The 15,676-nt window shown below is 37.1% G+C and overlaps 1 protein-coding gene across 1 annotated transcript in view; it reads right to left on the bottom strand.

Moving 5' to 3' along the window:
• Positions 1 to 3,142: 3,142 nt before the first annotated feature.
• Positions 3,143 to 15,676, bottom strand: part of LOC105486453 (DEAD-box helicase 1) — a 37,907-nt gene continuing 25,373 nt past the window's right edge. Inside the window, exons 17-26 of the mRNA XM_011749318.2 lie at positions 14,080 to 14,268; positions 13,365 to 13,416; positions 10,849 to 10,995; positions 6,913 to 7,004; positions 5,551 to 5,623; positions 5,358 to 5,430; positions 5,230 to 5,272; positions 4,356 to 4,451; positions 4,133 to 4,253; positions 3,143 to 3,470 (exon numbers count right to left, since the gene is read on the bottom strand). Coding sequence (XP_011747620.1) covers positions 3,340 to 3,470; positions 4,133 to 4,253; positions 4,356 to 4,451; positions 5,230 to 5,272; positions 5,358 to 5,430; positions 5,551 to 5,623; positions 6,913 to 7,004; positions 10,849 to 10,995; positions 13,365 to 13,416; positions 14,080 to 14,268 — 1,017 coding nt within the window. The 3' untranslated portion in view covers positions 3,143 to 3,339. The remainder of the gene's footprint in view (positions 3,471 to 4,132; positions 4,254 to 4,355; positions 4,452 to 5,229; positions 5,273 to 5,357; positions 5,431 to 5,550; positions 5,624 to 6,912; positions 7,005 to 10,848; positions 10,996 to 13,364; positions 13,417 to 14,079; positions 14,269 to 15,676) is intronic.

The raw sequence follows: 15,676 nt of genomic DNA, 5'->3' as shown, positions 1-15,676 counted from the left end.
ATAAGAAAAATGCTTATATTAAATAAAAATACAGAATCATACATAGACCAAAACATTTACAGAAAAAAATGAAACAAAATGTTAGCGATGACTTTCTCTGGAAGTCGGATGATAAATAAAAAGTAAGGAGGAGTGGGGATTATTCTAGTCTGAAATTTCCACGTATCTAACAGGAAAAGATATGTTAAGAATGAGGTATAAATTAGCCACGCGTGGTGGTGCATGCCTGTAGTCCCAGCTACTCAGGAGGCTGAGGTGGGAGGATAGCTTGAGGCCAGGAGGCAGAAATTGCAGTGAGCTGAGATCATGCCACTGCATTCCAGTCTGGGCAACAGAGTGAGACCCTGTCTCAAAAAACAAAACAAAAGAAAAAAAAAGAACAAGGTACAGAAAGGTTTTAGCAATCTCATAACTAAGACCATTAGTTAGAATCCTTTAGAATCAATTATCTTAAGGCAAACATCCCGAGGCAATGAAAGCATTTGGTCCCTTTATTTGGTTTTCTATGCTCTCTTAAATGAAATATAACTTGTTGTGCTTAAATGAGTCTGTCCTAGTAAGGGACTCAAATTAGTAATACAGTAAAGACATAAACCTGAGTTAGAGCAGAACACTTCAGTTTATTAAGATTTGAAACAGCCTTTCCGCTAAACCACTTCAGTCACTATGAAAGTCAAGTTCTAGCAATCAAAGCTTGAAGGTAGCTTTGAAGAGAATGAGCAGGGAAAGACTAGATTGTGAGTAAGAAGGAATGCGCCGAGGCTCCTAAGATCTCAAGCCATGTCTATCATGTGTTGAAGTTGGGGCAAGTCTTGACATTTCTGTTTACAGAGGTTCTAAGACTGACATACAACTACAGACACCAGATCTGTGAGTACACTTAAAAATTCCTGCACTGGACAAGTGGAATGGACAAGTGGAAGCTCTGAATCACAAATACTATCATATGAAGGTTAATATTTAGCATTTTCTGGACTTTGAAGGGCCTCTACTGTTTTATATATTAGTTGAGGTAGAGGCCAAAGTTCTATAACAAAGAGCCCTAAACATGAGCAGCTCAGATAACATCAAGTTATTATAATGGGCAGTTTGGAGAGGGTGGGCATCTGTCTTTCCCAAGGCCACCAGGTTCCTCTGTCTTGTTCTGCCATTCCCCAAGTATTACACTTTTCTAATGGTGGCAATAGGCTCACTAATACCACATTCAAGTTCCAGTCTGAGAGAAGAGGGACAGGGTGGGCAGGACAAGGCCCAGAAGTTGTACACATCATTTTGAATCGTACCCTGTTGTAACCAGAACCTGGGAAAGGCAGTCCTGAAGGAGGCAGGCAATTAGCATCTCTCAGGCCCAGTGACCACGTCTTAACCCGACTTTTAACAGTTACTTGCATTCTTGGCATCAATACGATGACCTGAAGGAATTAGCATCTGGAAGCAAGACTAAGAGTAAAGGGAAGAATTAATGGTGATATGAGTAGGAAAAAAGAGCAAGTCAGATCTCCAAGCAACTCCTCTGCTGGTCTGGTTGCATGTGGCTTCTTCCTTTGAAAACTCTTGTTCCCTGGGTAATTCCAGTTGAACAGTAAGTAATTAAAGAGAAAAAACAACATCCTTACCATTGCTAAGCTCTATCCAGCATTCTTCTCTGGCCTCACAATTTGGACCTGAGAGTCATCCTCCAAAGGTAGCCAGCCCAAAGAGTAAAAGCTGAAACTGAAGAAACGCAAGTTCTATTTCCAGTTCTACCTACCAGGCCATGCGAATGCGCATTCCTCTAAACTCAGCTTTCTCTCTCATAAAACAAGGGCATGAACAAGGTAATTAGAAAGATCCCCTCCATTCTAACATTTAAATGTCTGAAATTCAGTCTTGTCTTTGCTATCACATCAATTAAAAGTTAATTTCTAAACCAGTGATTAATGTGTGAAGACTGCACAGAGCGGTCATCACATAGCTCTGAGATTGGTTATAGAAGTTCTAGGACATCTCCAAAGCAAGTGGTCTAGAGATAAGTGAAAGCATGGTATCCTCATAATCATTTCACACAAACTATAAACTCAAATACATGAGATAATGATTTTCTCATTATAGCTTTTATGTTTATATAGTTTCACTCAAGGTTTTTCAATGCTAAAAGGTTTGAAAACCATAGTATAAGAAATTATAACACCCTGTGCTCTTAAGGAAACTCTCGGACAAGAATAATTTCCCCCAAAAAACTACCTTATAGACAAAGAGTCAAAAGGCACAAAGGAACAATTCAATTATATGTATTTACATTTTTCCCTTTCCTTCTGATATTTTAGGCAAGAGCCAGTGTTTAAGAAAATATATTCCAGGGCCAGGCATGGTGGCTGATGTCTATAATCCCCACACTTTCAGAGGCCAAGGTGAGTAGATCACTTGAGCTCAGGAGTTCGAGAGCACCCGGGGCAACATGGTGAAACCCTGTCTCTACAAAAGAAATACAAAAAAATTAGCCAGGCATGGTGGTGTGCGCCTGTAGTCCCAGCTACCTGGGGGGCTGAGGCAAGAGGATTGCTTGAGCCTGGGAGGTTGCAGTGAGCTGTGTTCACACCACTGGACTCCAGCCTAGGTGACAAAGCAAGACCCCGTCTCAAAAAAAATAAAAAATAAAATAAAAATAAAAAATAAAATTAAAATAATAAAAACAAACAAACAAACAAACAAACAAAAAACCTGTGTTTGAGTTTGATTTTAAGACCTGGAGGGACAGCAGATTATTTCTACTTCAATGGGTATGCATCATCTGGAAAGAAAGGTTCATAAAAAGAAGATACATCTTCACTGTCACCATCACATCAGTCATCAATCCTTAGACACAGAACCTTTACTGACTCCCTCAAAACTTCCAAGCTTCCAAACTAACAAGCAGTTCTTCTACGTTGGGATCATCCAATTTTCCTTCATGTTCCAACTCTCCTCTAGCTTCAATATACACATAGACAACCTTAACCATCTGAAAACCTACTTTTAGAATATTCCCTAGTGGTTCCATGTAAGTCCTCTGCCAGATTCACATACCCATAAATTCTACTTCATAAGCCCATACTGTTCTTAAAAAAGATATAGAAAAAAAGTATCAATATAACTTTAAAATAAGACACAAACCTTCATGAAATATATAGTCATCAAATTTATTTTCATTGGGATGCCATTTTTTGAAGAATTCCTAAGACTAATGTTTCCTGACATGCAAGAGTTAGCATTAATAGCTTACGTTACTATAAATACTGCTGCTTGGAAGCAGTACAACTGTTTTAGAGTTTTAAGACTACAGATTTTCATTACTCAAATCTTATTCAGTAAATGTAAAAATCAGAAGGTTCTGAACAGCTGGTTAGGAAGGTAGCCAAGATGCAGGAAAGATGTCTGCGCCTCCTTTTCAAGGGCAGCCAACTCTTGAACAGTAGGTGCCAAAATATCCACATGGCCTTTATAGCTTCCACCTGCATCACACACAAATAACAAAGTAATGTAAATGACATGCTTGAAATAACTTGTCAGCAATACTTTGGCTCAATTATATCACTTTAAACACTGCTTGTAGCAATAAAATGTACTACTGGGCAAGTTATCTCCAGAACTTTGACTTTAAAAAATGTTAAATCAATTATTTCAATATAAATAAATAATTAGGCCTCACTAACAGCTGTCCCAATACCCCTACCCACCCTTGGCTTGGAAACAACTAGTTAGGCCTGAGTCTTAAAATTTTTCAGGAACAAGCTAACAAAAGGGCATCCCAGGCAGAGGAAATAATATGCTGAATTATCACCTGAATTAAGTCAAAGGCTTCTAATTCCTTGTTCAAAATCACCTATTATGCTCTTGTTTCCTAATAATTCCACAAAATGTTCAACTACTCTTATGATATTAACACTTCAAGAGAAAGAGCTAAGCTGAAGTCTTTCATTCACATAAAGATGACACAATTAAAAAATGCTACCAGGCAGGTATGGACAAAGTACTATGAGGGTAACAAGGGAATGATTAACATGTTAAAAATATACTCTTAACCTAATGAAATGAAACTACTGCCTTCCCAAACTGAAGTTCAAAACAGGTACATTTACATTTAAAATAGTATTTAAAATAATTCAAAGCTTACCACCAGCAGCCCTTTTTTGACCGTAGGTAACTTTCCCATCAAATTCATCCACTGGTACCTTTATATCCGGCTCAACCTGAGAAATGGTACAGTTCAGGTGTTCTTCTATCTCAGATAGTAACTAAGTAAGGGAGACAAAATTTCCAGATATAATTTTTGAAGATAAATGCTGTCTATTTTACCATTTTAATACATTATTTGTGAGCCTGACTCCAAGTCTTACTTGCATCTCATTGTACCATATGGTACAGCCTCCATCTTCCTTGAGTCTTGTGTTATAACACCCTTTTCCACGGCTGCTACATACGTGGTACCAAACCTAAATTTAAAAAGGAAAAAATATTAACAGGCATGGAGATAGAGACATACTAAATATCTTATTCTAAATTTGTTTTTAAGTATTTTCTGTCCTCAAGGCACTAGAAAAATAGATTATAGGTGAAGTGACTACTACTTGACTGCTACTATTGTAGTATGACTACTACTATTCAGTAGCTCATTAAATAAACAGGTCTTCTGAAAAAGTTCTTTTTGAGAATAATCCAAAAGTTTTCCTAAAATGGGTGTCAGATATCAAAAGGAATTCTCAAAGTAGGATGAAAAAGTAAATATTAAGGCATACTATGTCAAGATTAACATAAAAAATAAAGTTCAAAAGAAAAATAAGTTCAAATGTTTTATATAAGAGAATAATAAAGCAAATAACGCAAAATGTACAACTAGTAAATTTTTGCAGTGAGTATATGGGAGCTCCTTATGACTATAACTTTTCTATAAATTAGCAATTATATCAAAATAAATCTTCCCTCACCATGAAAAGTCTTCCATGGCACCATGTCAGACGATGTTTAAATAGTTTTTGGTGGAAATGACTACAATAAAGCTAGTAGGAAAAATTATATTTTGCATTTTTCCTTTCTAAATTTCACCCTATTATTTGTCCATTCTTGAATACAGAAAAAAATGCCATTAAAAAGTTCATTTGTATTCCACATGCAGCTGAATTAAATTTAAATAGGAAAATCAAACTGTGTTTATTTCCAACATCTGAAATCATAACGCACACAATGAATATAATAGAGCCCTACAAAGATTACCTTTTCTTTTTCTGTTGCCACCAGGGAAATTGCCAGACCCATCCTGAAAGATGATAAAAGCATCCTATTAGACTTTATTCCTAAAGCGTACAAGCTTAAAAATGGGGGAGAAAAAATTACAGAAGTACCTTTCAGCTCTTCCTACTCTGCCAATTCGATGTACGTAGTTTTGCTTTTCATCGGGCAGAGTGACATTTATAACTGTAAATAAAAACAATTCTTAACAATTGCCATTAGTTTCTAAATTTTTCAAACATATTAGAAGGCTTTACTTTAGATTCCATAACAATCACACTGCAAGCATAAAAAGTTGCTTTTTACCATAAGGAACACCATGGATATCAATTCCTCTAGCAGCTACATCTGTGCAAATCAAGAATCTTACATCTCCTTTCTAAAGAGAACAGAGAAGAGAGAAAGGAGTTTGTTAGCACATATACTAAACAATAAAAATAAATGCTATCCTTCCACTAAATGAGACCTCTAAAAACTCAAGTGTTACTATCGGATTAGAGGTCCACATACTCCTAATTTACTGGACCAAGTTTTGAAGTTGTATGTCATGATCTGCTGAAACATGACATTTAAGGTGATTAAATCAGAGATTGGGTTCATTTTGCTTTTCTTTTTCTACTCAAAGATATTAAACCATTGCTAAAACTTGGCTTAATCTTTAGAAATATCTTCAGAAATTGAAGAGAAAGATAAAACAGAACACAATGTACAGACATAAGCATTATCTTACTCTTGCATTCAAATAAACCCAGAATACTAGATATTTTACCTGGAGGCTACACTTTTTGTAACAGACAAAATTCTGAGGGGGAGGAAAATGAGGGTAGGCCCCTGGTGCTCACCAAGAAATACAAATTAGCCTTTCGATGTCATTTGTGCCTCAAGGCACAGCAAAATTAGAGATCTGGGGGGTGGAAAAAGGGTATACTGACTTATGGTCCGGAAAAATGCCTAAGGTCGAGAAGGGTAGCACACATTCAAACGAGGCCATGCGATGTGTTTTCACATCTGCATCGATTACACCCAGCATGGAAACATAAGTCAAAGTTCTTCAACCCAATACTTCCAATCTTTTTTCTTAGAAAATGATACTTGTACTATACACTGGGGTCTATTAAATTAATGAGACTGCTTGGATGTAGAGAGGTTACTGACCTTTAGTTCTAAATGGCTCAAGCCCCACCCACCTACACCAAGAGCTGTATGACCCGTTCACGTGCTGCAAGCACATAACCAGAAAGGTCTGCCCCAAACAGTATCAAAATAACTTTAATTCTACACAACCATATTCTGATACCTGTCTTAATTAATTTACAAATTGAGTTCCTTATGGCTATTGCTGGAGACTATTTTTAAGGCTTATAGACATGGCTTAGCTATCCAATGATACTTCTCCTAAAAATAGCTACCTGAAATAATTTAACTAAAATTTCTAAAATTGAAAATTCTTGTTATAGTAGTGTTGTGCTGATAGAGAATGTGTAATTTACCATTTGAGTGTCAACAATCACTAATCCCTGTCATGATGATGACGCATTAGTTAGGGTAGAAACATTTTGAAATTTCTAGGACAATAACTGCTTTAATAATATTAACCGGAACTACTTAAAACTAGATATAATGCCCCTCTTAAGTATTAAGGAAACAATCAACTATATATATCAGTACCTTAAATCTTTCCAAGTTTTGCTTTCTCTCATGAGGTTTTCTGTCACCATGAAGACAAACACATGAGAACTGGTGTCCTTTTTTATCAGGTCCTAGTGAAAAGCATATTAAGCATTTAACCTTGGAAGATCTTCTGCCTAAGACTATGTAAAAAAACCAATAAAATTGAGACTACAATAGTGTCACACAATTCCATAAAAATCTATGCCCCAACTTGCTATAAACCATGGTTAACACAATTTCTATCACAAATGAAGTACCATTAAAAGGAACTCTATGGAGCGTTAAAGTCGTCCTGCTTTTAAGGGCATCTTAAGTTACCCTTCGCAATCTGTAGGAGGAGTGGATCAAGCAGTGTGCCAACTAAAATGCCGATGTGTATACCAGGAACCTCACTATCCTCCATAAAACTAAGACTCAAAAAGTAGGGAAAAGAGATCATTCTTGGAGGAACCAAAATTAAGCTTCATCAAGTTAATGTGCTTCCTAAAAGGCCATGCCCATAAGCCTGCTCTCTTCTCAAGGTGCTTTAAGCAACATAGTTATCTAGTTTCATGGCCACAGAAGATTCAAAGCAGCAAACTGTAAAGATGGAGAGGTGCTATTTTAGAGGCAGGTGCAGTGGTAGCCAATCCCCCAAAAGAAAACTCTTCAAATAGACACAGTAACAAAAAGAGTAACCACTGAGAGGTAATAAAATAACAATTATGCCACTTAACTGTTCTCCAAGGTAAATTAAGTTCAGTAAGTATACTTGAAAATTCAAGGAAACAATACATTTTGAAAGATATCTATTCAAAATGAATAACACAAAAATCAATTATGCAGAGTGAAATAACAGCTAACCAGAACTTCTAGAGGCATACACCTGAGATTTTATTGCATCCTGAATTCAAGTGGTTTAGGGAAGTATCAAATACGCACTGGAACTCTCTGGTTAGGGTATGTGTGAAGGGGACACGGATGCTTTAATCCCTTCTTTTAAACCCCTATAATCTGGTATATATTGTGTTTGAGTGTTAGTGATGGTGTGGTAAACTTGTTTTCTAGGCAGAAGTAACATCCACATCCAGAATATTTAGGGAAGGAGGATCAAAGTAACTAAGGGATATTACTACTTAATCAACAGTACTCCTTACTACATAATCAACTCCTCCATTCAAAACATTGATAGGAAGAAAATAAGTATTACAAAACAGTCACTATAACCACCAAGCAAGTCTGTTTGCCAGGACTTGAAAAAAAAAAAAAAAGTGTTACTTAAGTGCTCACTATAATGAACAGTGTAATGTGTTCTTTATATGACTATTAGTTCAAATATTCTATATCCTTCTTGAGTTTTCTATCTCCTTGATGTACATCAGTTATAACAAGATGTGTTAATCTTTCCTCAGTACAATGGGATTTGTATGTTACCTTGTATATCTGCCAATTTTTACTTTTTACATTTTTCCAACATTTATATTTTCAAACATGTAGTGACACTGAAATAATTTTAACGATGAACAGTTGTATACCCACCACCTAGATTCAACAATTAACATTTTACTATACTTGCTTTAACCACATATCTACCTATACCTGTGTCCACCCATCAATTCATCTTTATATTTTTGTACATTTCAATGTATATTGCAGACATCAGTACACAGTTCAGCATGCATATAATTAACTAGAATTCAATATTTGTTTTTTCTTTTGAGGTAAAAGCTGTATTCAAGAAAATCTACAAATCTTAAGTAGATTTGCTGAGGAAGTCCCATTAGGATACAGAACATCATTATCACACCAAAGAATACCCTCATATCCTTTCCCAGCCTATCCCTGCTGCCACCCTTGTGGGGACTACTACTGTTCTGATATTTTCTCTATCATAGATTAGTTTTGACTTTTAAAAAATGTCATATAAATAGATTCATACAGTATATATTCTTCAATTTGGCATAACATTTCTGAGATTCATCCATGGTTGCTGTGTCTACTCAGCAAGGAAAAGTCTGTTCCTTTTCACTGCTGAGTAGTATTCCATTGTATTTCACACTTTGTTCATCCATTCTCCTACTGATGGACACTCAGTGTGTTTTCAGTTTTAGAATATTATAAATAAAGCTGCTATGGCCATTCTAGCACCTTTTTGTCAATATGTGTTTTCATTTATCCTGGGTAAACATCTAGGAGTTTAATTGCTAGGCCATAAGACAACATTTTTAGTTTTACAAAAGACTGCAAGACCCTTTGCTAAAGTGCTTATACCATTTTATATTCTCATCAACAATCTATTCTCACCAACTGTATGCAGTTGCTCCATAGCCAAAATTCGGTGTTGTATTTTTAGTTTGGCATGTACAATGGTATTATACTGTCATTTTATTTTGCATTTCCATAACAACTGATTGAGAATTTTTCCATGTTGGTTTATGATGTAATTTGGCTGGGTCTCCACCCAAATCTCATCTTGAATTGTAGTTCCCATAACCCGCACATGTGGGAGGTAATGGAATGGTGGGAGATAATGGAATCATGAGAGTGGTTACCCTCATGCTGTTCTCATGATAGTGACTGAGTTCTCATGAGATCTGATGGTTTTATAAGGGGCTTTTTCTACTTTGCTCAGCACTTTTCCTTCCTGCTGCCATGTGAAGAAGGACATGTTTGCTTCCCCAGCTCTGCAGAACTGTGAGTCAATTAAACCTCTTTCCTTTACAAATTACCCAGTCTCAGGCAGTTCTTCATAGCAGCGTAAGAACACACTAATACAGTTTACACACTCGAAGTTATAAGAAGCATAAAATCTGAACCCTTATAGTTTCATTATAGCTTGAATATTTTATTACATAGTGACTGTTTATTTCTAGTAATATTTGTCTTAAAGTCTACTGCATCTCTTAATAATATAGCTAAACTGGCTTTCTTTTGGTTAATATTTTAGCTGACACATGCACAATATTTTTTCATTCCTTTTCCTTTCCATCTTTCCGTGTCCTCAGATTTTGGGTATGCTCCATGTAAACAGCATATTGCTAGATTTCATCCAGTCCAACAATCCATGCCTTGTAAGAGAAGACTTTGTCCACTGATACTTACAGTGTTTACTCATACATTCAGATTTTTCCAACATTGATCTTATTCTATAATTTCTTTTTTTTTAAATTAATTAATTATTTATTATTATTATACTTTAAGTTGTAGGGTACATGTGCATAACGTGCAGGTTTGTTACATATGTATACTTGTGCCATGTTGGTGTGCTGCACCCATCAACTCATCATTTACATCAGGTATAACTCCCAATGCAATCCCTCCCCCCTCCCCCCTCCCCATGATAGGCCCCTGTGTGTGATGTTCCCCTTCCTGAGTCCAAGTGATCTCATTGTTCAGTTCCCACCTATGAGTGAGAACATGCGGTGTTTGGTTTTCTGTTCTTGTGATAGTTTGCTAAGAATGATGGTTTCCAGCTGCATCCATGTCCCTATGCAGCCATCAAAAAGGATGAGTTTGCGTCCTTTATTCTATAATTTCTAACCATGATTTTTCTCATTTTATTCCCCTTCCTTTCTTGCTCTTGCTTAGATTAGGATTTTTTCCTCATTCGCTTTTCCCCATCTACTGGTTTAAAAGACATACATTCTATTATTTCAGTGATCACATTTTAAATTTTAAGACTAATAAACAACTTTATCCTTCTTCCAAATGATATAAAACCCTTAGAATGCTGTGATTCAAGTTCACTGTAATGAAAATGTACCTATGTGGAAAATTCTTTCTTGTTTTTTCTAGGGCTTATCATAGGGAAAAGTACTGAATAAGCATAGATACTTAAAATATGCCATCACTGCTTTAAATTCTGTACATGTATTCTAGATTGCATCAACATGAGATTAATAATCTATCACAAGAGGAAATAAACATAATTTATTTCAAGTGAGAAAAAATTACCTCCTCCTTGTTGCATAAAGTACTGCTCCAAGTTATCACAGTCAATTTTGGTTCTACAGAAGATAATTGCTTGATCCATCTTATGTTCCTTGATTGCCCGGACAGCATACTCCCCCTTCAGGATTTTAATAGCTTCAGACCACATCTCTTGAATACCATAACAACAACAAAAACCAACAGAATTTCAATCTGAATTTGTCATGAATACACATAATTATAGTCATAGACTGACTGCTTAATTTTCCTAAAAAAGAATACCTGTTTTAATAAAAGTATTATATATAGACAAGGACAAGAAGTAAAGATAGAGTAAAACAGTAAGTTAATCCATTCATTCATTTATTTTTGTTTCTGTTAATATTTTTTGTGCTACTTTATGTGGTATACAAACATCTATAACCATACCTCTTATGAGGGAACATACTCATACATATGTACAAATTAACAGAAATACATACTCACAGCAACACTGTTCTCATCCCTCATGAAGAACAAGTCATACTCTGCCTTGCATGAACTTCCCTAAATGCTCAATAAATGCTTTATACAATTATTTTAACTCCTTTTAAAAATAATGTACTTTCTAAATCAATCTAAATACCAGAAAGTTCATACTTCACTCTACGCAGTAAAAACCTCAACACAAAAATCTAGTAATTTCGTCACCATCCTCCAACTCTATTTTTCAGTGTGAAGCTGTGCTACAATTGTTATTCCTCAACCACTGAATGTTAAGACGTTAATTCTGTGACCCAAAGTATTTCTAAGGTCTCTCTGATCATCTCTAATTGTAGTCTAAACTAAGCAAAACTTTTGCAAGAAAAATATAAGAAGGAATAAAAACTGGAATTTTATAAAATGCATTCTCAAACAGTGGGATGACAGATTTTCAAATACTGTCTCTGTTCTTCTCCAACAATAAGGATAACTAAGTATGTGTCCAGTTAATTTAGAGCTACACATAAACCTGAGTTCAAATCTTTAATCAAGATTTCACATAATTCACCTTTTTGATATAGTTGAAAACCTGCCCGTGAATTCAACCATGAAGCAAACAGAGTCTGACCCTCACCAATGAATGATCCACCTGAAACATCTGATGTCAGACATGCAGCCTAATGGGTTTAAGATTCATTCTTCCAAGTTTTCTAAGCACCATCCTTGTATCATGATGTACCTTCCTATACTTTCAAAACACTATTTAACCTGAAACAGCGTGTCTCAGCTCTGCACAGAAGAATCTTCATTGAGGCAGAATTTAATGTTAGGCTTTTAAAAAATTGCCAAATATTTAATGGTACAGATTTGCAGTTTAAGAAGATGAAAAAGTTCTGGAGATGGATAGTGGTGATGATTGTACAACAATACAAATGTACTTAATGCCAATGAACTGTACACTAATAGTTAAAATGCAAAGTTTTATGTTATGTATATTCTACCACACACAAAAAAGTCAACAAACAACTATTTCAAAATCATTTCAGTATCTTTTGCAAAGCTGTAGCTAAAGAAATTTTTCTTTGTTATGCAATATCCCTGATAAGAGAAACTTACATGATTATTTCTTCTTGAATTCAGGGTCAGTATAAAATAATCTCTCTAGAAAAATTTGCTGGTTTCCTATGATCAATGAGATTTAGATAATCAAAAATATTTGTGGCTGGATGCAGTGGCTCATGCCTGTAATCGCAGCACTTTGGGAGGCCAAGGCGGGTAGATCATTTGAGGTCAGGAGTTCAAGACCAGCCTGACCAACATGGTGAAACCTTGTCTCTACTAAAAATACAATTAGCCGGGTGGTAGTGGCGCATGCCTGTAATCCCAGCTACTCGGGAAGCTGAGGCAGGGGAACTGCTTAAGCCTGGGAGGCAGAGGTTGCGGCGAGCCGAGATCGCACCACTGCACTCTAGTCTGGGTGACAGAGTGAGACTCTCTCTCAAAAAAAAAAAAAAAAAAAAAAAAAAAAAAAATTGTGATTTAGATGCCAGGAGACTAACATCTAAATTCAATGATTAAGGCAAGGCACAGTGGCTCATACCTGTAATCCCAGCATTTTGGGAGATCGAGGTGGGAGGATCACCTGAGGTCAGGAGTTCAAGACCAGCCTGGCCAACATGGTGAAACCCCAGCTCTATTAAAAATACAAAAAAATTAGCCAGGCGTGGTGGCAGGAGATCCCAGCTACTTGGGAGACTGAGGCACGAGAACTACTTGAACCCAGGTGGAGGAGGTTACCTTGAGCTGAGGTCGTGCCATTACACTCCAGCCTGGGTGACAAGAGCGAGATTCTGTCTCAAAAAATTAAAAAACAAAAAATAAATAAATTCAATGATTCATATTCCTCTAAGTTGACTAGTATCAGCTTTTTTCCCATTTCTTTTTTATCATTTTTATTGTCTTTATTTCCAAATTTCCTGTTCTAATTTTGCAGGTCACCTCACATCCTTCATGAGAATAGGTAAGGTATAAATTTCATTTTCAAAATCTTTCAACACGTTTGACTCTTTTTAACTCACCTGGACTATTAGCACCAGGTCTTGTGTTATCTTTTGCATGTACATCGTCAGTCTATCAAAAACAAGGAATAAAAACAGGATAGAGGAGTCGTTAAATAATGATTCAGAATAGATGTCATTTTTTAAAAGGGAGAATTATATTTGTCTTTACACTGCATTTCAGATATATGTCTTTATAACACAATCTGTAGGCAAAATCATTCTTCAGATTTGGAAAAACCCTTCATTAACTATAGGTCTAAGGTCACTTTTAAAGCTAATAATAATAATGAAAATGTGGTTTCTAAAATATCGCATATTTATAATAAACATAACCTTACTATATAAAGGCAAATCTAATCACAGTGAAGAAAGTGACAAGATGACCACATTGGTTTTTAGAAAAAAGTACATCAAGAGGACACCTATGAGGGCTCCTACTAAAGTACTACTAAAAATGGAAATCACTGTATCTGAAATTAGGTATATATATGTTATTTACTTATAAAAATTATATCAAGGAAGCTGATCACAAAAGCAATATTATGAAGAGAGAAAAATAAAAGATGGAGTCCATCACTTATTCAGTGCTTTTTAAAGGTCTAAGGGTCTACAATGTATTGGACTTTTCTTTGATATAATAACTGACTGCCTTAAGCATCACTAAGAGCCCAAGGCTAAACTAGTTTATAAATTGTTTTATTCTACATAAATGTTAATATTATAAATCACTTACTCTAATGTGGTTCTTTCCAAGCCTTTCCCAGAGTCTGTCAGTTTTGGGATTTACTGGGACAACGACATGGTGTACAGTATCTGGAACAGAGTCTTCTCCTTTTAAGTCAACCCAGGTAGGAAAATGCATTATCTTCTCCGACAGTTTCTTTACATCAAAAGAATGCAAAGTGGCAGAGCAAACAATCACCTAAGAAGAGGAAACCCCAAATTGAGATGAACTTTTATAATAATTATTAAATCACACAAACACTGATATGAAACACAAAGTGTGCTAGCCTGGACTCCAAAGATAAGTTCAACACTTTACTCTATGCAGCGACAACTGGAGGTATGACTTTGGGCGGGTTGATCTCTCTGAGGTTCAGTCCCCTCACTGTCACATAGAAATCATGCCATCTCTTCCTCAAGTTCCTACAAAACTGAGTAAAATGAGATGTTTTTGTAAACCAAAAATCCTATATTACTATCAGTCCCCTTCTCTCAAAAGCTTGTCCTTCTTAAACATTTCCTAAGAAAGAAGGATATAACTAAGAGAAGATAACAATTTTTCAATAGCTGAAGTTATTTTTCCTTCGAACAGGAAGCAGTACTAATGATCTGGAATACAAACCCTAAATGTTCTATAGGACAAAATAACTAAGAATTTGTACTTACAGTTTTCTGCAACACCCAACAAATTTCCTCAAATTTCCTTCTATTTCTAAAAGCAGCTTTTAAGAATGTTACCTTTGAGTATACTATTTCATTCAGTAACAAAAAGAAAACATTTTACATAGTAATAAACTTCACGAAAGGGCACCAAACAAAAACGCTTTGACCCTGCTCATAAGCATTAATGATGGCAGTGGCAGGTCGTCAGGAGTGGCTGCTGCCATCATGTTGGCTGCAGTGGGGCGCCACGAGCAGTGGCAGCAAGAGCGGCTGTGGAAGCTGCAGTGGTGGTGGTGGGTCCCCTGTGCCCCACATCCCCAAGGCAGCTGACTGGGCCACCCCAACCTTCGCGAAGCTGGGCAGGACTCACTCCCAGGCCCAGAGTCTCCACCACTCTGGACCCGGGCCCCGTGTTGCCGCTCTTGCCTGCCACCGCTGCGGGGAGGGCACAGAGAGGAGGAGGACAGTCCCCAGAGTCCACCCCTGGGAGGGCCCTGGAGCCCGCTGCCCTGGGAGTCACCTCAATGGGGCTGGGCCGAGTCGCCTGCCACAGGGGGAGCAGCGAGGTTGGGCACAGAGGGGCAGACAGAGAGGAGCCCTGAGATGGAGCTGGGCCCAGAGTGGTGGTGGGAGCCAGGAGCATGCAGGAGCCCCACCATCCCAGGCATGGCTGCAGCCGCCCAAGTTGTAGCCGCGGACCCAGGCATGTCTGCACCCGGGGGCCCCTAAAAGGACCTCCCTTGCCCCAATAGGTTCAGAGATGTCTGCTCCCGCTGCCTGGCCTCTCTCTGCTGTCAACACCCACTCTGATGACAGAACAAAATTAAGGCCGAGCTTGGGCACTGTCACAACCCAGCTGGGTGTGCACACTTGAGGCAGCACTGATACACCAACCCACTGGCACCCTGGCTGCCTCCAGCCTTTGAGTAACAGCGAACATGGGA

This window comes from Macaca nemestrina, chromosome 13 (genome assembly GCF_043159975.1).
Source record: "Macaca nemestrina isolate mMacNem1 chromosome 13, mMacNem.hap1, whole genome shotgun sequence".
Classification (NCBI taxonomy): Eukaryota; Metazoa; Chordata; class Mammalia; order Primates; family Cercopithecidae; genus Macaca; species Macaca nemestrina.
Note: the sequence above shows the minus strand (reverse complement) of the source record. Positions and strands in the feature narration are given on the sequence as shown.